At 41.3% G+C, this 26,631-nt stretch overlaps 1 protein-coding gene across 5 annotated transcripts in view; it reads left to right on the top strand.

Annotated features, from left to right (window-relative positions):
- Positions 1-241: 241 nt before the first annotated feature.
- The window catches only part of MED25 (mediator complex subunit 25), a 30,202-nt gene continuing 3,812 nt past the window's right edge, over positions 242-26,631 (top strand). Inside the window, exons 1-17 of one of the 5 annotated variants that reach the window (XM_075191058.1) lie at positions 242-341; positions 6,075-6,221; positions 7,489-7,534; positions 7,619-7,743; positions 11,162-11,260; positions 12,501-12,621; positions 15,351-15,510; positions 17,685-17,818; positions 18,970-19,081; positions 21,879-22,096; positions 23,358-23,495; positions 23,609-23,694; positions 24,129-24,186; positions 24,654-24,761; positions 25,184-25,372; positions 26,220-26,327; positions 26,431-26,514. In XM_075191058.1, coding sequence (XP_075047159.1) covers positions 6,097-6,221; positions 7,489-7,534; positions 7,619-7,743; positions 11,162-11,260; positions 12,501-12,621; positions 15,351-15,510; positions 17,685-17,818; positions 18,970-19,081; positions 21,879-22,096; positions 23,358-23,495; positions 23,609-23,694; positions 24,129-24,186; positions 24,654-24,761; positions 25,184-25,372; positions 26,220-26,327; positions 26,431-26,514 — 1,911 coding nt within the window. In that variant the 5' untranslated portion in view covers positions 242-341; positions 6,075-6,096. Of the gene's footprint in view, positions 342-2,810; positions 2,966-6,074; positions 6,222-7,488; positions 7,535-7,618; positions 7,744-11,161; positions 11,261-12,500; positions 12,622-15,350; positions 15,511-17,684; positions 17,819-18,969; positions 19,082-21,878; positions 22,097-23,357; positions 23,496-23,608; positions 23,695-24,128; positions 24,187-24,653; positions 24,762-25,183; positions 25,373-26,219; positions 26,328-26,430; positions 26,515-26,631 lie in introns of those variants that run through there. The other 4 variants (XM_075191057.1, XM_075191059.1, XM_075191056.1 and 1 more) reach the window with 4 other exon arrangements.

Below are 26,631 nucleotides of genomic sequence, written 5' to 3'. Positions count from 1 at the left end.
ATGCAGGATGCTCACAGAAAGATTATCACTTTATAAACCAGTGCAAGCAGGACCAACTAGCACCTGTAGCAAAGCACTATTCTCAAGAGAGAAGTATGTTGTTCTGGCAATGAACAGGTGCAGGTTTGAATAGGATCTTCCAAATGGCTATTGGTTGAACAGGTCATGTGGTCAGAGCTGCTGAATCTGGTTGGTCTGAAATGATCACCTGACTGCATCCAAAATGGCCACACCCATGCAGCAGAGCAAACAGTATGTGTTTGTTTACAAAGGAAGATGTGATGGACAGGAATGCTGCGTGCGACCTAGAGGATAACTTTAATATGACAGCAGCGGACACGGTAAGTGCCTCACCCTCACCCTCACTAAGGGGTCCTAGGACCCTTTAAATTAGGTTTTCTGGTATGTTGCTTATGAAAGTGACTCATTATATACATCTTTAGCTGGCCCCAAGATATCTCCTCAGAAAAATATTTTTTACAATGTATTGAAGACTCCTACAAAACCATTTACAGTCTAAGATTTCAATTATAATTGGGGGAGGGCGAGAAAGGTAAACTGATTGTTGAATGGCTGTTGTTGAAAAGAAATTATTTCTGATAGTAAGATATAGAAATGTATTAATGTATAAATATAGATACATTTATATAACATAATTTTATATAAAATATGTAGATGTAGAAGACGGACCGGGATTAGGTAATTTGGATAGTACACATATCATTTTCTCTAAATGTCTTTGAGAGTATATAAACCATGAGTAGTGAGGCTAAGCCATACCCCTGAGGAAGTTCTAGCAACTAGCTTTAGTAATGAAACGCATAGGGTGGGTGCCAGGGGCAGGGTGGGCTACAGGGTAGGGGGGCATCTGCCCCTCAGGTTGGTCCCATAGTGGGCTACCTTGAATTGGGTCACCTGCAGTTTTTTTTCCTTTAAAATGTTACTAATAGGCTGCGGAGTCGAGTCTTGCCCCTCAAGCTAAAATTTGCCAGCCGTCCCCTGGTGGCTGCCCTCACTGTATATGCTTGGCACTGATATTTGTGCGTCAGGCTGTGAATCTTCATCTCCAGTCTGGACAGGGGAGATTCTGCCTGGGAAAGGAGCTGCTACAATTCCTTCAGGATGTCCATGTAATCTTTTATCCTTATTACTCATTGTAATTAATCATAATTAAAATTGTCTGAAAGATTTCACACACACGTGTGGTCTCGTTCGGACCTGTATTTTATTTGTAGTACAAGACATTGCAAACTTTGAAATTTATCCTATGTTGACACTGTGGATTGGCTTCGTCTGAGCTTTGAACACATGAGCTTTCAATTACTTTTTAAATGTACGCTGCTTTTTATCAGAATAAGCTTGGTGCTCTTACATACTACACTATAAGTGCACTTTCCTTTTGTTTTAATCATATATAAATGTATGTATAAAAACTCCAAGCAAACAGTAACTAGAAGGATCTATAAATATTTGAAAGAAGCATGTGTATGAAAGTCATCCGTATTGTCAAGGCCCTGAGAAGATCGATATAGCTACTGCTTTCGTTTCTGCAATATTGCTGTTTTGGTTTTTTTAAAGGCCTAGAAAACAAAGCTCTGTGCCAACATAACAGCACCAGCTACCAACATAAAACAGCCACAAGGCAACTCACCCCAGGTAAAGACATCCCTAATGCTTCAGCCATAACTTAAGCTGGGTACACACTACAGAATTTTCCACCAACTTTTTATGTCAATCGATTTTACATGCGATCGATGTTCCGATCGCTCGGTCCATGGACTGCATACACACTAGCCTTGTTTAGGACGATAAAGGGAAGAGCGGACATCCCTTTAGCGCCTTTTTACAGCCATGTTGTTGTGAGCAGTGACTGTAATTTTGTACTCGGAAGTTTATACACACTACACAGCGGAAACGAGATTGGAACGAAAATATTAAACGGTACGACCAACCAAATGAGGCGACAATCGTCCATTTGGGCAGACTTTCGACCATTGTGTCACTGTACACACTGACCCGACTTTTGAACGAGCAGTCGTATGTCGGCTGATTTAGCCGATTATTGGATGAAAACTGTGTAGTGTGTACCCAGCTTAACAGAGCACGGCCTGATTATGGTCATTACAGACTTGTCTACTCACAATGCTCAGAGTAAGTGACCATTGTTTAAGAGGCAGGTATGTAATGGCTATAACAGTACTCTACTGAACAGCGATGACCCAGTAGCATATTTTGCAGTAGCAGAACCATATCCCCAAAACATTGTTCCGTAACCTTGGTCATGTCTCCTGTATGTTTCAAACCATTGATTTACTAGCTCACGTTTTCAAATGGGTCTCATTTTTTGGTGCTTTTATCATTGCAACAACTCTGCCTAGCAGTCTGTGGAGTGTTCATCATGGGCCCAGTATAATAAAATGGGCACTTTTCATCTGAATAATAGGATTACTTTATGTTGACTCTCCATTTGCATAAAATGCCTTGTACTAAATATTTGTATTCACTCTCTTTTTTGCATAAAATGCCACTGATAAAGGTAAAAGCAAATAAATGTTCAGGTCACCTAGTTAGCACTGTATGCTGGACGTGCAATTGAATTTATAAAAATGAATTTGTTATAGGCCCACTTTAACACGTGATACAGAGCTGTATTACTATGGTGTCTGGGGAGAGACCTTACAATGCTCAGTCCCCTCCTCCCACCAGGCAATGAGCGCTGCCATAGAGCTCTATGGGCGCCAGGCAGCACTAATCGATCCCGGAGATGTATGGCTCTGTCTGTGTACTGGTCGGCGCTCGGCTATCCGTCCTGCGCCGCTGGTCTATGACGACGTGCGGAGGCTGAGCCGCCTCCGGGAGCCAGAGCGTGAACTGCATCCCCGGGACCCCGGGCAGGGGGCCACCCCCCGACCCCCAGTCCTCTCTCAGGGAGACGGCCATCAGCAGCACGGAGGTACACGAGGGGGTAAGAATGAGAGAGGGATGCACGAGGGAGTGGTCACTCATTGGTTGTTGTAGGACTACAGTTCCCAGCATGCTCTGCTGCTGACCAGGGCGTGCGGGGACTTATGTCTGTAGTTATAGATGGTCTTTATTGCTACACGTAGTCTCTCCGATTATATGTGTGTAACGTGGTCCTTGAGCTCTGCATCACCTGGCTACTGCTGCTGGGGGTACAGGAGACTGATCTACAATGTACAATGACTGTCCCTGGATGTCCCCCATCACCAGACTACTGCTGCTGGGGGTACACCAGAGGACACTGATCTACAATGTACAATGACTGTCCCTGGTTGTCCCCCATCACCAGACTACTGCTGCTGGGGGTACACCAGAGGACACTGATCTACAATGTACAATGACTGTCCCTTTATGTCCCCCATCACCAGACTACTGCTGCTGGGAGTACACCACAGGACACTGATATACAATGTACAATGACTGTCCCTGGATGTCCCCCATCACCAGAGACCTATTGCTGGGGGTACACCACAGGACACTGATCTACAATGTACAATGACTGTCCCTGGTTGTCCCCCATCACCAGAGACCTGCTGCTGGGGGTACACCACAGGACACTGATCTACAATGTACAATGACTGTCCCTGGTTGTCCCCCATCACCAGAGACCTATTGCTGGGGGTACACCACAGGACACTGATCTACAATGTACAATGACTGTCCCTGGTTGTCCCCCATCACCAGAGACCTGCTGCTGGGGGTACACCACAGGACACTGATCTACAATGTACAATGACTGTCCCTGGATGTCCCCCATCACCAGACTACTGCTGCTGGGGGTACACCACAGGACACTGATCTACAATGTACAATGACTGTCCCTGGTTGTCCCCCATCACCAGAGACCTGCTGCTGGGGGTACACCACAGGACACTGATCTACAATGTCTGTCCCTGGATGTCCCCCCATCACCAGACTACTGCTGCTGGGGGTACACCACAGGACACTGATCTTTGTCTAATGAAAGGTTCTGGCATGCAAAAACATCGATTGGATGTATAAAAGAAAAGATTTCGGGTTACATACATCAGTTTATTGACAAACAAAAAAGTAATTTACAACATTTTTAATCTATAGATTTCTTGTCTACAATGCTAGTTGTCTGCTTGCTGTGGTCATTAAGATATGTCCTTTCCAACCAGTAAATATGTCCAAACTTTGTATTTTGGGGCCATTTCACTATCATTATTAAATGGCCCCATCTGTGCATACAAGATTTTAAAAAAGACGCATGACAGATCATGAAGCCGTCAAGCACCACTCTCCCTTCATGTGTTTCCTAAAAATCCTGTGTGCACTACATGTCTGTAGAGCCTAGGTTCCCAAACTGTGTGCCGCAGCTCCCAGGAGTGCCGCGCCGCTGTCACAGGGGTGCCGTGGCCAGGGAGAAGAAGAAAACTTGCCAATCCGGCGGCGCCCGGGACCCAGCAACCTCCTCGATTCTCACTGAATGCCGGGCATATTCGGTGAGAAGCGGCAGGAGAGAGGATGCTGGGTCCCGGGCGTCGCCGGATTGGTAATTTTTTTTTTTTTTTTCTTCTTCCTGGCCACGGCGGGATACAGAGGGGGCACAGTGCGCGGGTGCAGAGGGGGCACAGTGCGCGGGTGCAGAAGGGGCTGAAAGGATGCAGTGCGCGGGTGCAGAGGGGGCACAGTGCACGGGTGCAGAGGGGGCACAGTGCGCGGATGCAGAGGGGGCTGAAAGGATGCAGTGCGCGGATGCAGAGGGGGCACAGAGTGTGTGTGGTGATGCAGAAGGGGCACAGAGTGTGTGTGGTGATGCAGAGGGGGCACAGTTATTCTTTGACACAAATATAATTAACAAAAATATATATAAAAATATTCTTTTCCCTTGGATTTATGCGTATTATTTTTGCATACAACTAAATAAGTATCTCTGTCCTGACCTAAATACTTATTACGTTTTTTTGACTACTTATAAAACAGGACTGCTCGGTAATTATTTTGGAGAGGTGCCTTGAAAAAATTATGGAGACTCTAAGGGGGGTATTCAATTGACGGCGGGATCGGCGAAAATCCCGCGCTCAAAGAATATTATCGTTAATACGGTAATTACTCGCTGGATTTCAGCTCGCAGCTCCCTGAGCTGCGAGCTGAAATCCAGCCAGTAAATTACCGTATTAACGGTATTTACGCGCAGGATTACCGTATTAACGGTAATATTCTTTGAGCGCTGGGTTTTCGGCGATCCCGCCGTCAATTGAATACCCCCCTCAAGGTGCAGCGAACTGCAAAAGTTTGGGAACCACTGCTGTAAAGCATAGAAATCAATTATCCCTCTGTTTAGGCCAGCTAGTGCCTACAGTGACACTTCTTCTAGTGATGTCAGCCAATGTCCAGATGTCTTTGTATGCTGTAAGGCTACAACATCGGAGTATGTGATCTCCCTCTGGTTTACTTTTTGATAGGTCAACTACTGCCCCATTCTCATTTAGGTTATGGGAGCATTTTAATAGTGCTTGTAGGCCTGAGCCCTTTAGGGTGTATACTTTCACTTTTATTCTGATAGACAGCAGTTTGGTGGGCATTTGTTTTCTTTATCATGTAAATATTACACAACAGAGTTTTGCACAAGCTGAACCCACTGAGCACGATGGCTTAGTGGTTAGCACTTCTGCCTCACAGCGCTGGGGTCATGAGTTCAATTCCCGATCATTGCGTTATCTGTGTGGAGTTTGTATGTTCTCCCCGTGTTTGCGTGGGTTTCCTCCGGGTGCTCCGGTTTCCTCCCACACTCCAAAAACATACTAGTAGGTCAATTGGCTGCTATTAAATTGCCCTTAGTCTCTCTCGGTCTATGTGTGTGTATGTTAGGGAATTTAGACTGTAAGCTCCAATGGGGCAGGGACTGATGTGAATGACTTCTCTGTACAACGCTGCGGAATTAGTGGCGCTATATAAATAAATGGTGATGCTGATGAATATCACAGATTGTTTCGATCCCTTCAGTCAGGATATACTATATTACCTACGTCCCTATATTATCTTTCTATACATACTTTTCTCTAAAATCCACTGTTTGTCTCTTGCAGATTGCATTGAACAGTTACAGCTATGGAAGCATCTACACAGGGAAATGGAGGCATAGTATCAGATGTCGTTTTTGTAATAGAAGGAACAGCAAATTTAGGACCTTACTTTGAGTCCCTGCGAAAACATTACCTGCTACCTGCAATAGAGTAAGTTACGTTTTGTACATAAAATTTAAAGGCTCATTGGGCCTGATTCATTAAGGAAAGTTAAGCAAAAAATTGAGTAAGTTTTCTTGCTTAAGTTTTATGGACAAAAAATGCAAGGGGTGCAAATTAATTTATTATTTTGTACATAAGGAAAATACTGTCTGTTTTTTCATGTAACACACGAAATACTTAATAGCTTATTTGAACATTGAAATTTAAAGTTGTTCTAGGACATGCCTTACCCCAAATATAAATCTGCCATCACATTTTAAATTTTTCCTCCCCCTCCAATGCAACATGGTTTTGCCTTACTTACTTTTGCTTAACTTTCCTTAATGAATCAAACCCATTGTGTTTAACTGAGTAATCTTACTCAGTCTATGCTAGGACCAAATGTGGACAAATGTAGACCCAGCTAATCATTTTGAGAAAAATAAAAAGTTATCCTTAAAATAGCTACTAGCGATACATTTTAAGTGTTATGGGACCTTAATACTAATTATTGTTTTGTTTGTTTTTTTTCTTCAAAATTTGAATATGCCGCTATCAGACATGTAATGATACTTAACACAGATGTGCTAGATATCTTTTAATGCAAACCTAATATTTTATGTGTCATACTTTATGATCACCTTTTATTTGAAACATTTCTGCTAAATAGCTTTAAGGGGCAATTCAGTTTGGCGCGAGGTGTCTCCGGAACTTCCACGGAGACGCCTCGCGCCACTGTTCTGGCTGCAATCGCCACTTGTTTTTCCTGCCTAAAAATGAGCAGAGATTGCTACCGTAATTGCCTCTAATGTGTGCAGCCAAACATCACGGTGTTGCTCACGTACCATATCACCGGCAATTGAATCTCCCCCCAAATGTCAACATGAGAAGAGTTTTTTTATGAAGTTGATGACTGTGGAGTAAACCCCCCCCCCTGTAAATTGTGAGATATTTTCTCCTCTTACTATAGTTTTCTTTGCTTCTCTCAGAGGTGTCCACCACCATGTCCCATCATGAGGATGAATGGGGATTGTGTGTGTGTGTGTGTGTGTGTGTGTGTGTGTGTGTGTGTGTGTGTGTGTGTAGTAAACCCCTTTTCTATTCAGATTCTGGTATTGGGGTCTAGATTATGTTATGGACAAATTGCATATTACATTTAGGAAGTCTGTTTTCATGCTTGTATTTGTTTATACAGTTCTGTTCAAAATTTCTCAATATTATGCGGTCATTTTATTTATATTGTGCATTTAATACCTTTTTTAATTCCTGTCTTTAGATATTTCAATGGCGGCCCTCCGGCAGAAACTGACTTCGGAGGAGATGTGAGTTACTCTGTAGTTTAAGCGACTGACAGGTACATTGTGTCTGTCTTTCATTGTGCTCACTGTAATATCTTGTGTTTTCAGTATGGAGGCACCCAGTATAGCCTTGTGGTTTTCAACACTGTGGACTGTGCACCAGAGTCCTACGTCCAGTGTCACGCGCCCACAAGCAGTGCTTATGAATTTGTTCAGTGGCTGGACAGCATCATGTAAGTCTCTCCTCATTTATATCCATTTGTTTATCTTTTATTTTGGATATCCTCCGTACTCTAGACTGCCCTCCAGGAAAATTCTTAATGACATCAGGCAATGTCATTGGTAAGGGTATTCCTGGATTTCTCACTAGACTGTCAATCAAGGCTGTTATTGACAGCAAAGGTTCACTAAAGGCAGTGTCCCTTGGATATATACTTTCACCCCCTTTTTTTTTTTTTTTTTTTTTTTTTTTTTTTTTTTTAAATGATCATTTTTAAAACTGGTAGAAATATCGTCACCTACTATGGATGTTTATAAATGTCCTATTGGCAATATGGGTCATAGGGGAGCTAAGCCCAAAATTAAAATATTTTATATTAAACTTTATATTTTGTGATACTGGCAGAAGACAGACACAAACAACTTTTTGCTTGCAAAACCGTGCATTTTATTGTTCACATCACAAATGGCACAGCAGACTTTTGTCAGGATGACACCAGGCAATCCCTCGCTCTAGCTAGACACAGTTCACCTAGCTAGTCACCGGCCAACTAGCTGGCATCGGTTGACCCGCCCACAAGAACGGACAGTGTTTTATCCTCCACCCAAGCACTACAAACCAGTCGCAGAAAACAATAAACCAATTGCACCCATGTGGTGCTCCTGTGTGTTTGTGTGCTGCAAGAGAAGCCCAGAGGGAATTTAACCCTGTTTGCAGCCTGTTCTTGCAGACTCCTTGGGGTTTTACCTATATCTCTATAGGAGAGGTGTGACAAATAAACTACTTTGTCACAATTTTATATGATAAATGTACACTAAAGCAGATCTGGGAGCTGCCATCATGATGTCTGTCAGTACTGTACTGTTTATACTGAGAGCAAGAAGATGCCTGATTTTTAGGCTGTAAACATATAAGATGCATTTGCTATTTAAATTTGACTTGAGCAGAAATGTTTTTGCTGCAGAGCTTGTAAAAAAGATAATTTTCTGTACAGAGTTGGATTGACACGTTAGGAAATTTAAATGGTACAGTCCATCCTAATACCAATTTATTAAAAAAAATTCAAGTAATAGTTGCACTTTAATGTTTCATTTCTAAAGTTTGCTTCTCCAGACTATGACAAGCATACCCAGCCAATAATGTTATGGAAGAAAGAAAAATGTTTTGCGTTTATATGACTGCTTGATTGAAATTGAAAAACTTCTAACTTTATATTTACAAGAAACTGATTATTTACCATTTTTTGGTAGAAAGTCATTATCTTTATCATTTCTCCAGAAAGATGTTTTCTAAACATTGCATGTTACATTTAGGGCTCGTTCACACTGTTAATGTGCTTTACATCCACTAATGCCTGGAAACTGCATAAAAATAACTTGAATGTCTTTTATAGGCTTCTTCCCACCATGGTGTTTTTAAATGTTGAAATTACCTTTAAACTTTAGACTTTCAGGATCTATCTCTCATGTATTAATACGTATATCAAATTGCAGTGGTAGAAGCACAAGGCATAAAAACGCCAGAAGACATTAGTTTTCATGCATTATATCAACTATTTTCCAGTGCATATGTGTGAACGAGATCTTATTGATTGCTAAAAGTAGTTGGTTATATGAGATGAAGCTCCTATCTTGCAGAGTTGTACCCCCAATCACGCAGCACTTTCATTATTGGCTTGTTACATAACAGGCCAAATATTCTTTGGTTCTTTGACAGACCCCCCCCCCCCCCCCCCCCCACTCCCCCTTCCCTCTCATAGTTTAGATAAATGTCAGATATTGTGGTTTGTAGTAGAGATTAGGGCTATGGCATTTTATTCTGTACCAGACCTACCCGTTGACCCTAGAGCGATTTTATTACAACATTGATTATTGGGTAAATTTATCAAAATGCTATTTTCCAGCGGGTTTGAAAAGTGGAGATGTTACCTATAGCAACCAATCAGATTCTAGCTGTTATTTTGTAGAATGTACTAAATAAATTACTAGCATCTGATTGGTTGCTATAGGCAACATCTCCACTTTTCAAACCCGCCGGAGACGTGCAGCTTGATAAATTTCCCCCTACGTGTTATGAGCATGGTCCTTATAATTATGTAATAGTATATATTAATGGTATGTTTTGTTTATATTCAATGTGTTTGATTTTAATCAGCATAGTTCTGTAGAATGTAGTTTTTTTATTTTTTAGCCTCATAACGGTCCAAAGGGATGTAAATTTGTCAGTGTTCATGAGTTAATAAGTTAACAATTAAATGCTCACACTAGTGGAAACTAGTTTGTGCTATCCAAAGATAAATTTAACCAGTAAATATAGGAATATATCTGTTTTAATAGTACTCAACAGACTTGTTACAGAAGTTAGCTTAACGTAAGTAGATATTTATTAGAAAATCGCTAGAATATCAGTAAGGAAAAAGTATAGTATTATAGACAACTGAAATCATTATCATTTAAAACCCAGATATAATCTGTTAAAATGCATATTTTCATAATGGTAAATGTTATGCAGTCTATGGAATGCAGACTCACCTGAATCTTCTAATCAAAACATGATGATGTGTGTTCCAATGATAGTGTTATACCCAGCACAACATATTTTTGTATTTAATAAAATGAGCAACTGTTTCTAAAAAGTATAAAAATTTAATTCAAATCTTAAATTGGAGATGAAATATGACAACGATGATAGTAAACAAAATTAAAACGTGCGTCAGTCTTCAGTATATTTTTCCACTACTATGCTACATGATCAATGTGCAGTGTTTATGTATACCAACCCAGCAGAGTTAGGCTGGGTGAACTCAGCTTGACCTAGTTTTAATTATGTAGATCATTAATCTCTATGACATATGTGCTGTCCGTACACACTAAAACATTGACAAGCGCTGACCAGACATTGACTGCAACTTGTAGGTGTCCTGGTGTGGTCTGGGCTTTGATAGAGGTCGGTGTAATGATGACACCTTTGTCAGACGTCGGTCATCTTTATGATTAGATCAGGTTAGTCTGCCGTCTCTGCGTGGTGAGGTCAGGCTTACTTACAGAACAGCAGTGCAGTGTTTATGTATTAAAGTCTGGCAATTTAAAGGTCATTCATGAGATCGCAGACTTCACTGAGCTTTCTGTGGACCTGCAGTAAACATCTCACCTCTGTCAATAGTGCTGAGTAGTACAAGTAAACACGTGAGCAGTAATAGGTTAGTGATAGAGGAGAAGTTGATAGATAAGAAGTAGTGAAAGTGTGATGTAACGAGCTACAATTCAGCTGGTGTGGTTTCTAATACGAATGCTGTTCGTTTCTAAGTAGTCTAAGTTGATCTTTGTCTTGTGTGTAAGTTCAATGTAATCGGGTGCTATAAAAATGGAGAACAATTCGAGCTCATAGAACAGACTGCATTGCTGCCATTCACACTCTTCCTTTCTCTACAGGTTTATGGGAGGCGGTGGTGAGAGCTGCAGTCTCATAGCTGAGGGACTTAGTACTGCGCTGCAACTCTTTGACGATTTCAAGAAGATGAGGGAACAGATGTAAGTTAACGCAACGCTTGAGTCCAGTCTATACATTTACATGTTTTTACAACATGTGACTTTACGGGACCCAATCCACAAGCTGAGCGGATTGACCGTTGTAGATACAGCAATTGCCATTGTTCATCACAAGGATGAAAGCTGAAATGATTTACCATTAGCCTTGATCTCATGGTCATAAAAACCTCAGTGTGCCACTCTGAGAGTCTTGGGGGAGGGGGGGATCCAAGGTATTGGTGCTAAACAATAAGTCAGGATACCTTGTCCCAGAAGAGAGAGATTTTTGGCCATGTATTTTATGGAGTGCCTCTGTACCTACAATACCAACCACAAGCCCAGTCAAAGTTAGGAAACTTCTTGTTGAGTTTGGTACCACCTGTAGTATAACTTGTAGTCGGCCTCTTCACCTACAACTCAAGCAGTCCTGTCTTAGTTTTTCACAATAGTCCTCTTCAGGGGCGGGAGCGAAGTTCCCTTTCCCGGGCGAGTTCAGGCCCGCCTTGAATATCTGCGCTGATGTCAAACAGCTGCTATATAATTAAATCATGTCTCTAAAGGCGATTGGAGGCATATTTTTCAAAAGTTGAGAGGGCTCGAAAAATCTGAAGGGGTACTATAGTATTTTATGTGTTTTCTATATAACTGCATTTTGTTAGTGTGCTCATACCTTCTGATTGCCTCACTTTGTGAATTAAATTAGGTTGCTTTTAATTTTTACAATCCTTCACTGAAGCGGAGAGCTTGATTTATGTCCTTCAGAGTGTTCTGTAATGATGAGCTGGAGGTGGGCAGCTTCACATCTCACCAGCTTTGGCTTCCATAATGGAGAGCTTAAAAATGTTCAGGGCTCTTTAGAACTGATATCAAAGTGCCTCCCATCCGATAAGTCTGTAAGCTGGAACTGTATCCAGTACAATTGACTGTTCGTTCTTTCTAAATTGGTTTCTGTTATTAAGCTGCCAACATGTTGCACTTTGTAGGTGACACAGCCGATCCTGTATTTGGAATTGTAGCTATACAAATTAAAACTTATTTACAAGAGTTTAAAATGTTCTTTTTATGTTTAGTGTGTCTCAAGTTATATGACCTACAGTACCAATGTCTTATTCCAATTGTTTATAGATCTGTTCCTTTGTCTACACCACCCACCACTTTGTGGAACAGTCAAGTATCCTTGTACAGTTCATTTTATGAGGATTTGTGTTTTGGTATTCTTATCTTGTTAATTTGTGTCTTGTAGTGGGCAGACTCACAAGGTCTGTATCTTAATCTGCAACTCTCCACCATACCTGCTTCCAGCTGTAGAGAGCACAACCTACTCTGGGTACACAACGGAGAACCTGGTCCAGAAGATCGGCGAGGTAAGTCTCGTGGATTCCATAAGTATGGCCACCGCGTTGGCGTCCTACTCTAAAATAAAGGGATTAGTATTTCATTGCAGTTCAATCCTCCCAGGTAGGTATATGATTGTAACGAATGTGCTTTGAAGATGTCCACTTTGTGACTTCTCCAACACTAAGCAGTATTGGCTGCAAAATCCTTCTCCATCTGTATCCCAAAGTGTAGTCATCTTTGAGTCAACCCTATAAATGTTGTCATAAATAGTATATGATGCCTGTATGTTGTATGCTTGATTGCTTTGTTCAAAGCATTCTAGTAAGGAATTGGAGAGTTACGTATTGCCCAACATTTTGCTGATGTGATTGTTGGCTCTGTTACTGGTAGAATGTAGATGCAACCAATTTTTATTTAGAGAATTTACACCATTTAACGCTTCAGATATTCTCCTAAAGTGCACTATCTATTCACGTGAATGGGTGGAACAGGAGCTCAATGTCTCTGCAGACATTTCTATAGAAAATTCCAGGTATAGGGATGAAAAATGAGGCTTTTAAAATCCACCATCCAGGGGATGAGTGTTCACACACAGTGTGTTGATTGAGGGATTGGTGAGTGCTGATTGAGGATGGCAACTGATTATCCCTATGGAACTAGGCAAATGGAACCCACTCTGTCGTCTCCACCATCAGATTCAGGACATGTCTGAGTGGTGCGTTGCAGCAATGTCTGAGAGATACCATCTGTTCTTGTAGGCCAGAAATCCTTTATCAGAGGGAGGAAGATCCAGCATTGTCGACCTCCAGACCCGCAAAATATAATCAATTAGCCGAAGGTCATCGGGGTTAGAAGAAGGTTGGCTATATTCTCTTCCCTTGGCCTTACAAGTGTCCCCAGACCTTGGAAAACACATTTACAGCTTTTGACAGACTGAATGTGAGCACTACAAATGGAAATGTTGGTCTAGAGCCAAAAAACATTGGAATGGGGAGTCAGAAGGGGACATTTGTGGCAGGCTGGGCAGGGGAGCAGTTGATTCTTTCCCCCGGGCTAAAATTTGTCAGCCCTCCCTTGATTTGGGGGAGTGCAAAAACACACTTTGGGAGAACCCTGTCATTGCTATTGCTCACCACCTACACGTCCCGAAAAAGTGACTGAAGCTAAAAATGCATTAGCCGCCAGACAAACTGCTTCCTGTACTGCCTAACAGATATAGAAGATGGCGTCTGCAACCTAGAAGGCTAACTCTCAGAACAAGGCTCTGTCGGAAACCCTTATTTTTTTAAGCTGGCTAGTCCAGGATATGGTGAAGGATGGGCCACAATTGACTTGGACAAAACATGTACTTATTCCTCCTTCCTAAATGCAAGAGGAAGCTATGGGGGGGTAGCATTGGTGGCTGTGGCAGAGATCTGCCTGTATGTATTTTGATAGCCATGGTTGCCACAGTAGTAGCCCGCAGGAGCGGCTGCAGTGTCCGGACTGAATGACCAGTAGTGACGGAGACAGCAGATTTCTAGTTCACAGGAGACCTGAGAAATAGGAAACCTATTTCTCCGTAGATATCCTCCTCATCACAGACGCAGCCAGTCCTGACTGGAAGGAATGAGCTGTGAGAGAGCAATCTGGTCATTTGAGACCAGGAAGAAAAAGTTGCCCCCTGTGGGGAAGTCAGAAGTGCAGACCACTTGCTCTTGTGCTTTTTGGAAAAAGTACAACCCGCTTGGTCCTGACCACTACCAAACTAGACCTTGCGGAGCTCATGCCCAGGATATGGCATGCAGAGGGGGAGCAGTTAGTACTTCCTTAGTGTCCAACCTCCAGAAGACAGGGCCTATACCTAAAAACTTGTGTCATCCAGTGATACATATGAGAAGTAGGATTTTTGTACAAATCCTGTTTTAAAGTTCATTGGAGGACCTAGGCCTTTCCAACTAATTTTTGGAATTAGAATTTTTTTTTTTTTTAGAGTAGCACATGTTTTTGCTTGATGGTGTTGGCATGTTTCTGTGCACTTCACTTTCAAAGCAAATCAACTAATCCTCTAATAACGCTACTTACTGAATTAAGTGTCCAAATGACCAGAGTTTCTAAAAACAATAGCCGGTTATGTAGAATCAATGGAGAACAGATTATCACCATTGAGAAGACATCCGTTTCATCAGTTACTAAAATTACAAAATCTTCAGGAGTGACCCTACGCGTTTTGTCATGTTTGACTTCATCAGGATGAGAGATTTGTGTAGACCTCCAGTCCCCCACGATTTATCTCTGACCAAAGTTGGTGCCAGAAAAGACGTTTTACAGTAGTGTGTCCGAGCGTGAAGGGCAAGTGGCGTTGGAGCGCTTGCTAACCACTGGGATAGCCTAACGGCACTACGAAGGAGTTACAGAACCATTAAACAGTGCGGTTCTATCCTACACTTGATGGACATGTTCAAACCACATATGGGGAAAAATATGCCATTTTTGGGATCCAAACACACAGCAACTTACTGCAGCAGAAGACTGGAAGATGAGTAATGAAAACTATTTGCAACATTTTAATTCTTTAAAATGATGTATAAAATTTGAGTTAACGTTTTAAATCCTTGGGGTCTGATGCCAACAATGAAATTCATTATAAAAGGATTTAAGGGTAAGAATAAACCCCCTGCCTTGTACTTACAGGATTGCTAAACTCTGTATTGGATATTAATCTGGTGCTAGATCTGCAGCGCTTGTTTTATTATTTCCTATTATTTCTTTGCAGAGAGGAATCCATTTCTCCATCATTTCCCCTCGGAAGCTGCCCGCTTTGCGGACACTGTTTGAGAAAGCCATGCCAATAGGTGGCATGATGGACCCACAGCCAAAGGACTACAACCAGGATCCTCGACACATGATACTTATCCGAGGAATAGTCCTTCCGGGTGAGTTCATTTGTTAAAAGCAACAGGTGTTTGCTGCAGAAACAGAGTTACTGATTGAATGGAACCTTCGCAAATAAACCGTTACATGTACTTTCCCGATGACTGAAACAAACCAGGTGAACGAGTGGTGATTGGGAATCCGCCAGTCACAGTTTTATAAAAAAAAAAAAATCAGTATATGCACAGTAAAGTCCATACTCATTAGAAATGTAAATGTTTGTATACCTTCCGGCAACCTTATCTTGTGTTTGCCCCCTCATAACCTTAATACATTACTTCTGGCTTCCTTTTACGTGATATTCAGACATTATTATCCTCACGTAAAGTTGTTCTACTTCCCGTCCCACAGAATACAACGCAGTTCTGTCGTTCTCTTTGCAGTGAAAACGAATGTAGCCATAGGGACAGTTTGGTATCAAATCCCAGGACAATGAAATAATCTACTGCCTATATCAGTGGTCAATATACGCTTCAAGAAGACCACATATTACCCTTAATGTCCGTAATAAGTTAAAACAATACATTTAATCAATGAAATAGACACCACATGCCCCTAGAATATATCCTGCGTGTACACAACTACACTCATAGCACTTGATCATTGTCAGACAGAGCTACCTATAGAGGGGGAAGGAATCCTGCCCAGGAACCCTGAGAGGGGTTGTCTTCCTCCCCCTTAGAGAATGATATCAAAATTGTGAGAATTCAGGCGCAATGGGGGGAGGGTAATAGGGCACACAGCGTTCACAATGTGTATGGTTTAACAATGTGATGACAATCTACTGTAGGATTTATAACAACCAACAGTGAGATGAAATATGTGTCCAAATTTGAAGAGACCATCTAGATAATTTGCAACATAACGTAGACACTTGTATCGCTATTATACAGTGATAACACTGATATATACACTAACTTGCATGTAAATGCAGCTCTTAACCTCAATATTCAAGAGCACATGAGGTTCCTAGATGTTCTGATTGTCCACTTCCAAACAGTCATTCATAGGTAATAGTGTCCAGAATAAATCCACTAATAAAACTGGGTTCCTTTCTCCTCATCAATCCCTCCGTTGGCACAAGCATGCAAAGAAAGAGAGAGAGAGAGAAGGGGAATCGACAATAGTGACGTATCGTCAAGTACATGTTATTAAAAATGAAAATAAAATCCAAAACACATTTCAGAAGTGTGAAAAGTTCATATAAAGGTTTCTTTTGGTTCATGTCCCAGGAGTCCTGTTCTAATGCGCTGTGCGGCGAGGTGGTGGTGGTAGTTATCTCCCAGCAGCTTGTTGACTGGGGAACTCTGTGACGTCCATGAAGTCACGGTCGGTTACGAAATGCGTAGGGTCGAATCGGAGCCCGGCACGGTTACCTAGCAACGGCCTTGATGTTAGAGTTCCGCAGTAGTGTGTGGGAGATGAAGCTGTGAGTTGCAGGGAGAGAACTATCATCTCGCCACTCCTCTCACAACGGGACTCCCTCATTCTCATTTGCACCCCCCAGTCTTTTCGTCATCATTCATCTTATAATCCCCCTATCAGCATGTCCACGTCATCAATTTCCCAATCCCATCATCAAACTGCCCATTCATCATAATTAAATCAACTTTTTTTTGTTGTTTAAACCCCAAGTGTCAGCTTTTGTTCTGGTACCCCAAAAGAGGAGGTTCCCAATTGAATGTATTGCATATGTGACGATCTGGAGACCCAAAAACACAATCTGGGATCCCACAGGTTGCGCACATCTGAAGTGAGGGCCAGGCTCTCATGGGAAGGGGATGACAACATTGTGAGCGGAGTTCTTCTCTCTCTAGTCCACTTGATCAGGTTTAGGGAGCATAATTGGAGTTTCAGAAACAGTGAGGGTACTTTGTTTGGAAGCCTGTTTAGTAAGCCAGTGATCTATTAACAAGGTAATATTGTGCTTTCTCTGATTTATTAGTGATTTTTCCGTATAAGTAGCTGTGTAAATTACATGCTGAAGTGAATGTCCATTCACACCCTGTGCTTCTGATGTTCGGTTGTGAATTTATATTATAACATATAAAGGTATTTGTACAACCTTCATCCCTGCTATCTAATGTAAGGAGTTCTTTATTTTCCAGTACTCCTTCATAATTTACTTTGCATGTTGGTGTGTTAATTGTTCGTATTGCCTATGTTTCCCTCACAGCAGGCGGAGTGGTCACCCCTCCTGGGATTGTTCCTGCAAAACAAGCTATTCCTCAGCCGCAGCTCCCGGTCGTCCAGCCGCAACTTCCCACTGCCCCTCCGCATCAGCTCCCACAAGTCCAGCCCCCATACATGGTGAGCAGCGAATCACGGTGTCCCCAACTTCAGTTACCGTCATGAGTTTATGTAGTTGTCTGTACAGCTTTTTACGTCTTTGTTTTTTCACTCCGTATTTGTTTCAGTTTTATACTGATTTTTATTGTAAATTGAAATGCACCTGTGCTGTAAAATTAAGCTTAATACATTGACATTCTCCTTTTGCTCCTATGGTATAACTTGTCCTTAAAAAAAAAAAGCTTTAAAATAGCATTTCCAGCTGCAGAAAATGTTAGTAACTTGTACATGCCCTCTTCTAAATGTTACTAAATACATTGCTTTAGCAGCTGTGCTTTTCAGCCATGTCCTAATATCATCAAGCAGCTATTTTGTTGCTCATCGATAAAAGGTTGCGTTTTACAATCATTTGTATCCAGTGAGCAGAGCACACTAGAAACTAGACATATATCTTCCTGACTTACATAAGTGCTGAATGCACAGTTGAGAATTAGAAAGATAAACCAATGTGTTTTGTGAATGTGGCATGATGACCTATACAAACCAATAAGTTAGTTGTATGAAGGTGGATTCTTATGAGAAACTATTGTCACAGTTACAAGTGGTACGAATGTGCTACAAAATCGTATTACGCTGTTATGTTCCTTCTCTCACTGCACCATTGGGTTTTTGTTAATACGGTTTATTGCTGGTCTCAAATGCAAGTAGCACAGATAATCAATGTTAGGAGTCCTATCACATATCAAGATTATAAAGAGGAAAGCGGTATACACAGCAATATTACGTTTACATGTGAGCGTTTCCCAACAGTACAATACTCTACCAAGCTCTGACTGCAGAATGTAGATAGGTTGTCTATGTCAACTGCTTATGAATTTCTCCCTACAAAACCATTGTTTGCAGATATTGTTGCTGCTATAAAAGTCACCTGTATGATCCAGTCCTATAATGTCGCTTTATGTCCAATGTATTATTCAAACTTGGAGAAAAATGCCAAAAAATAAATCCACAACAAGAAATCTTGGTCAAGTTATACAATATGGCACAGATCGATGTACAGGCAACATCCTCTAGTATTCGTGTCTGCTTGTACACTTTGGTGCCCCTTCAGTGGTTGTACTCTATTAATCTGCTGTCCCAGCAGCTGACCTGTCGCATCTCTGTTCGAATAGCAGCACAATTCTCAGCCAAACGCCCTGACGCCTGCACAGATAGCTGCCCAGTCCGCGGTGGAAGCTGCCAAAATCCAGCAGCAGAAGAACAACAACAATATCGCGAACCGGTGTAAGTACCACCTTCCCTTGGTATTAAATATGAAAGACTACTACTAGCAGAGATGTATGTCATTGTGCAATGAACCTTTTTGCATGAATTAATTTTAGCAGGATGACCCTCAAGTTTGCATTCAAAGTGAGGACAGGAATATGAACGTGCCAAGTCTACAGAGCTTTCAGCCTTCTGGGAGAGACAGACTAGTGAGTCTCGCCCATAACAGGCTGGGCATTTCCGAGATGGATTATGTCTGTGATTAGGAAGGCGTACTCCATTTCGGTTAATCTCACGCCTTTGGCTATGTGGTTTACAAGGCGGTGACTTGGTCCTCCTTACATAACTTCACCAAGTCCTAAAGGGCAAATGGCTTATCTCTGGTGGAAGCTGCCTTTGTCAGAAAAGTCCCTACAGGCTGTATGTAGTACGTTGTTTGCGTTTCTTCCTCCCATGTCCCATTGTCTCTGTCTCTTTAGAACGCTGCAAGAGGTAATGGTGTTTTGTACACTTTAGAATATATATGAATGCTTTTTTTTTTTTTTTTTTTATGGAAGGAATCCGCTAAGAATCTCAGTATGGTTTTGCATACCTTGGAAGACAATATGGACAGTGACTTGTGTATTAATGAGTGACAAGTTAAATCACTCACAAGGAAACTAAATGCTGGCTATTATATTAATGGACTGGATCGCTGCCCTGTTCATGTGATTGATTTTTGGAAACATGTTTAGGTTGCGGGCGTATAATATAATATTGTTTAGCAAACAAACGGCATTCAGCTGTACATTGAGCTTTAGTATTGGATGAAAGCCCTAGAGAACTTCCTATATTTAGGATATGCAATTAATCAATGTGTTTTTTTCAATTTTAGCGGTTGTATATTCATAAATCTTCAATGGTTAGTGGCTGCTTTTGTATAATATATATATATATATATATATATATATTAAAACAATGTGGAAAAGACAACGGCGCTCAGTGCAAACACCAAGGATCACGTGTTTAAAAACCTGTGCTCAAAATATTTAAAATCGCATACATTAGGCTGCTTCCCTTTGATACATCAGCTTGCAGATGTACAATCTAAATAAACAAACGAGAAAAAGAAGCGCCAGAACATAGTGTGATATTGCCAAGTTGGAGCAGTGATCAGATTGATTATCAAATTATCCTCGTACCAGATAAATAATAAAATTTCGCTTATCTGAGACAGTATCCCTCTGCGAACTCCAGATCCTTTTTAAGCAGATTAGGGTATTCCAGACTAAAACTCAGATAGAAAATAGCAAACAATAGAGTAGTGCGTTTTAACAAAAGTGAAACATCATTTAATTCATAAAATTGTATCCATAAACAGCAAATTCATTGCCCGTACATTATATAAAATCACTTTTTGATAAAGTCTAACAGACGAAACGCGTCAAGGATCTTTTCTGAGGTGCACTCGTTTTTCGGATTCACCAGCTGAGGACGCATTGTCACTTGCCTGAAAAGGGCTGAGGAATCTTATCCCCTGTCGGTATATTGATGTCAAGGAGCCAGGATTACCGGTGTTTGGCGAGATCATAACTGGACTGTGGATGATTCTAGTGCACAGATAAGCTTGAATTGATTTTATATAATGTACGAGCAATGAATTTGCTGTTTATGGATACAATTTTATGAATTAAATGATGTTTCACTTTTGTTAAAACGCACTACTCAATCTGATCACTGCTCCAACTTGGCAATATCACACTATGTTTTGGCGCTTCTTTTTCTCGTTTGTATATATATATATATATATATATAATGTCTAGTGGCGTGTGTTAGTCTGTCTGTCTGTGTGTGTGTGTGTGGAAAAAATAAAACCGAGCTGCAGCGCCACCTGCTGGGCGGAGTTATACACTGACCTACTAAATTCTTAGTGTGTGTGGGAAAAAAAATTCAGAAAGGGCTGAAATTTGGTATACTAAGATGTTTTTAATTTGTTAATTTCATTTGTTAATTGTTAAAAGTGTTTATAAAGATTTAAAAAAAAAATATATATATTTCTTGAAGGAGAAGTGACAGCTGGGAGTGGTTGGTGGTTGCCGGGGGTGACAGTGGGGAGTGGTTGCCAGGGGTGACAGTGGGGAGTGGTTGGTGGTTGCTGGGGGTGACAGTGGGGAGTGGTTGAGGCCTGGGCGATGGCCCAAATGCATGACAAGAACCTTTTTAACACCTTAAGTAGCTTGATTTGACTAGAATGCATGAGTATCATGCACGGGTTAACGTGTGTGTGTGTGTGTGTATGTATATATATATATATATATTAGTATGTATCTATCTTTTAATGATATTCAAGAAGTGCTCAGCGCTCATGGATTTTGTATTCAGTTGTTTCTATTTTTTGAGGCTCCACAGTGCCTCATTCCTCCAGCTACGACAACTTAACGGTTAATGTTAGCGCCGCTTTGTTTATTGGCAGTTCGAGACCATGGCCCTGTCATAGACCACTTGTTAAAACCAACCACTATTCATTTGATGTTAATTACTTTGATGTTAAGTTTAATGTAAAACACAAAAGGGAAGAAAACCAATCATTTAGTTAAACAATGGAGTTGAGCTGGATACTGAATAATTGAAAAAAAAATTAGCCGAGTGCACTGTTTTTGTGCAGATAATGCTTAGATTGCTTCAGTGTCAGGGGGAATAATATTTTCTGTCGACTGTACTTAATATCCTAAACACAGACGAGATCAATTAACTATGAGATTTAGATGTCGCTGCCCTTTTTACTTTGCAAGTTGGTTGTCTTTAGTCCTTGTTTATTATATATATTCTATTTTAGTTCCAGGCCTGGGACCCATGCAGCCTGCTCAGCCCGTTGGCCCACCATTCAACCAACCACCTGCTCCCACAATGGCTCAAGTACAAGCATCAAAGATGGTTCCCTCTACTGCATCTTTAATAACGCCATCTTCCCAACAGAGTCTGGTCTCCACTGTAACCACGGGGCCTGGGCCTACGCAGGGGATGTTACAGCAACAGCCTGTTCCGCAGCCAATGGTATTATTGTCAAACATTTACTGTCAATCTCCTCCTTTTTTAAAAAAAAAATAATAAAAAAAAATCAGATGTTTTTATTTAATTTTTAAACATTACAGAAAGAAAAAACAAAAAAAGTTCCGTTGTACATTTCAAACCACACTTAATAAATAATCATGCAAAATAAATCATTTCAAACAATATAGAATAGGCTGGAGGATCATTTATTTTTATGAGGTTCACCCAACACAGACAGGGGGAGCCTCATCCAGGTAGAAATGTTGGCCCAAAGGTAACCGATCACAAGGGTCTATGTTCAGTGGAACATAATCAGCAGTCGAATTTGTGACCCATATTCACATATATTTAAATTTCAGCGTCCCACCAACAATTTCTGGAAGGCCCCTTCCAATGGGGAAAATATTAGACTTAGACCAGTTAATCTTCAGGCTAGGGAAAACCCCAAACTCCTCTACAACCTGGAGGAGGGTGGTCAGGGATGTCTGAGGCCGCATGTTCCAGGAATGTGCGCGTATCAACGGCCAAAGGTTCTATAGCAATGGCAAACAGGGCAGGGGAGAGGGAACACTCCTGCCTCGTACCCCTGTCCATGCCAAAATAAGAGGCGGTGTGATCATTAACACTAATTCTGTCCGCAGGGGCCGAATAAAGCAGCTTTACCCAGGGGTGAAATTTAGGGCCAATACCAAATCTATGCATAACTGCCCTTAAGTATTCCGTGAATCACCTGTTTAGTGTCTCTAACAATGTCTTATAATAGAATGTTTTATGTTAATAAGGCCTATTAACGGCCAAACATAAATGGTTTCTGCCTTGATGGCAAAATGTAAAATTAATTTTCCTCTTGGATTTCCACTAAAGCTTCGTTAAGGAGTTGTTTGTGTCCTCCTGTCTCCGTTACAAAGACACATCCCTGAGGCACGGGACATAAAGCTAAAATGACAAAAGCATATCATGCCTGTTTTGCTTGCTGTGATCACTGCTCATTCTAAAAAAAGGTTTAGTTAAAGAGGATGCCCGTCCACTTTCATTACTTAAAGGGCTAATATTTTAATTTATACCATACAGGGGTTTTAATTGTAGATGACATTAAGAGCCCCTGTTATATCACTTTGCAGTAAGATGTGTAGTCCTAACTTACTACTGTCCGTTTAAATCACTAGTATGTATGATGAATTGAGCGATCAGTTGCGCCAATGTATCTGCATGGATAAAATAATCGTAATGCCATCCTAAATAACCTGTGTTTACGTCTTGACAGCCGGGCACAGGACCACCGGGCGGTGTACCACCCCAGCAGTCTTCTGCACCTCAGATTGGGACCCTGCAGTTGCCCACTACACAGCAATCCGTCGCCAACAAAATGCTGGCCTGGAGTGGCGTTCTGGAGTGGCAGGAGGTGAGCGCTCTATATTCTGTGGTCTGGTGGGAACATTTTAGGAATAACAAACTGTTCTCCTCTGAAGATCATTCCCTGGTCATCATTTAAATGTTGTTTTCTTACCATTGTAGAAACCTAAGCCGGCGTCTGTCGATACTAATGCCAAGCTTACCCGCTCCCTCCCGTGTCAAGTGTATGTCAACCCTGGAGAAAACCTGTAAGTGTTATAACCTCATTGGTCTTATATAGGACGGCAATTACATATTTTATCAAACCAAACAAGCTGGATGGGTGGGTGGGTTATTTACGGATATGATCTATTAAATAAAGCTAACAGGTGGGTACATAGTGGAAGGGTAGCCCAATGAGTGAATGAGCCAGAACATTGAATAAAATATGAAATAAGTTATAATGCATGTTATTGCCACATGAGACAATCTATTTACTTGATGAAATTCATAGGTGAAATGTCTCCTACCGTTGTCTTAATTTTAAATTGGTTGAATTAGTTCAGAGTTCTAAACTATCATTTTGTATACAGCAGTTTTTTGCTGGTAGCTGTATCGGGTCTGGTTGAAAGAATCTAGGATCTATTTAAATTGAAATCGTTCTATTTTATATCCTGAAATTATATTATATATTTTCTTGCAGGAAAACCGATCAGTGGCCTCAGAAGTTAATTATGCAACTGATCCCGCAGCAGTTGTTGGTACGTAATCTGCTTTTTACTTGGGCTTTAGCTATATTTTCGGAGCTTTAGATGAGTCGACAATTATTGATGAGAGTTATTTTATGTATTTACAAGCGTAGTCCTTTTTTTTTTTTTTTTTTTTTTTTGTTTTGTTTATTAGCGAGCCATTTCTATTCCATCATTGCTGTTTGAATTATTTCAAGTGATGTTAATTAGATTATAGGTCATCTCCTCTATTGTTTTTTTTTTTTGTGCTTGAGCGCTATTGGTTAATTTATAGAACAGACGCCAGCTCATCGCGGCACACCGCTTTCTTTTCCATTTGTCAATAGGTAGCCGATATTGAAATCATGCGCTCAACTTTCGTGTTAACTGGTAGACCAGATTGGCTATACTAGGCTATATCACTAGCTGTACAAACTGGTGACCGACCTTTTTTCCCAACATAACATAAAGAATTAAGTGTTGATCTCTTTGCCTTACAGACAACCTTAGGTCCCTTATTCAGAAACTCTCGCATGGTGCAGTTCCATTTCACCAACAACGATCTGGAGTCTCTCAAAGGTCTATACCGCATCATGGGCAGCGGCTTTGTAAGTGCACAGTAAAAGAGAAATGAATGTATGAATCGACATAACCATAATGTAACGTTATTATGACTGTCCTAGTGTTACATCAGTCATTGTGCAGACATATATTAGCCGCTACTTTAAAGTGAAGAATGTTTGCTGAATTTAATAAAGTTTTGTTCAACAAAATTTGTATCTCTTTGTAAGTGTGATTAGTACTACTATGTGCTGTATTATATATACTGTGGACCAGGTTTTAGAGCTTGTTCCTATGTGGCGGAACCGTACTGGGAATCTCTGTTACTATTTAGCTACCGGAGAGACAAAGTGACATAGCTTACTATGGAACAGGGTTCAGGCTTAGACACAGTTATTTTAATAAATTATAGTTTGGACTCTTTGGGGTTAGGTAACATTTCTATGTATTGTTCCCCCCTCTGTTCTAGGCTGGATGTGTCCACTTTCCGCACACCACACCATGCGAGGTCAGGGTTCTCATGCTGCTCTACTCCTCCAAAAAGAAAATCTTCATGGGTTTGATTCCCTACGATCAGAGCGGCTTTGTCAACGGTATCCGACAAGTGATCACCAATCACAAGCAAGTGCAGATGCAGAAGATAGACCAGCACCGGAACGTAAGAAGGAACCTTCTCTATATTCTGATAACGGCACGCAGAGCTAAGCATGTAGTTTTAGGTGGAGTCCAGTGAGTTGATAGAAAAAACGAAATTGTACTTGCTGCGGATGTTCCGTTAGGATGGAATGGAACGTTAATGGGGCTGGGAGGTGTAGGTCCTTATTAGCCATTGGGTACGCTTTGCGGATCCAATCGGTATAATTTAGTTTTTTATATTCACTCACTGAGTGTCGTTTTGGAGAGTTTTTCTGTAACCTACTGAGCATTTGTTTGCCTGTTCAGCGTTTTATTTGTAGTTGCTACATGGTGCATATACTATAATGGAGAGAGAGCTGGGACAATTCTATTTATCAGGCAATATGACAATAGATGGAACCTTAGGCTGCATACCTGCTGGGGTTATTTTTGTGTGTGACCCCATATCCACTTGTGATACTACTCATTTATGTGAGCATTGCGGTTTTCAGAGTGCTCCACTCGCTTGTGTTCAGCACATAGGGGGTAGCCTAGGTCGACCCCTAATGGCCTGCAGAACACGTGTGATGACAGTGAAGAGTGCTTTGTGTTTGACGTGTGGTTTCACGTTTTTTAATGCAAAACAAACGCCAGCGAGTACAAGTCCTAATTAGTCTGGAGTGACGGGGTTGGTACATTAGCAGATGTTTTCTTCTATCGGTCACATTAAACTGCTGCAACATACTCCTACATACTGAAGGGGCCACTGGCTGGAGTGTGATCCCTAACGAGACCAATCCCAGCGTGTAGAACAGCCGCCGCTCTCTCTGTCTCTGGCAGTAACCTTTAGTTCTGTTATGAAGCCTTGGTTTGCCTTTCTATTCTTGTAGATGGGGGCAGCTCAGGCTATGGCTGCTGGCTCTGTACAATCCAACCCTCAGGGCTTCTTATCCAAGCAGCCTGGTGCTCTGCCAGTAACTCAGACCATACCGCAGCAGGTAAACGGCAGACTGGATCTCCTGCATGTTTATTTGTGGGGAACGCATCCTCTAAACCAGCACATTCTTAACTTTTCTTTATTTTCCCTTCCTCTCCCTCCAGATGCCCGGTCAGCAGGTAGCCCCAGGCATGCCATCTGTCAACCAGGTTACTATGATGGACGAGCAGCAGAGATCACAGAATCTGGTGAGCGGCTCATAAAGTTCACATCAGCCATGAACAGTCATTTTTTATTTTTTTTGGCTTTGCTTAAGTTCATGCTCTCCAGGCCAGGAAATCGCGCTTCATTCCATACAAGAACTT

This window comes from Mixophyes fleayi, chromosome 11 (genome assembly GCF_038048845.1).
Source record: "Mixophyes fleayi isolate aMixFle1 chromosome 11, aMixFle1.hap1, whole genome shotgun sequence".
NCBI lineage: Eukaryota > Metazoa > Chordata > Amphibia > Anura > Limnodynastidae > Mixophyes > Mixophyes fleayi.
The sequence above is the reverse complement of the archived record's forward strand: the minus strand, read 5'-3'. Positions and strand labels throughout refer to the sequence as shown.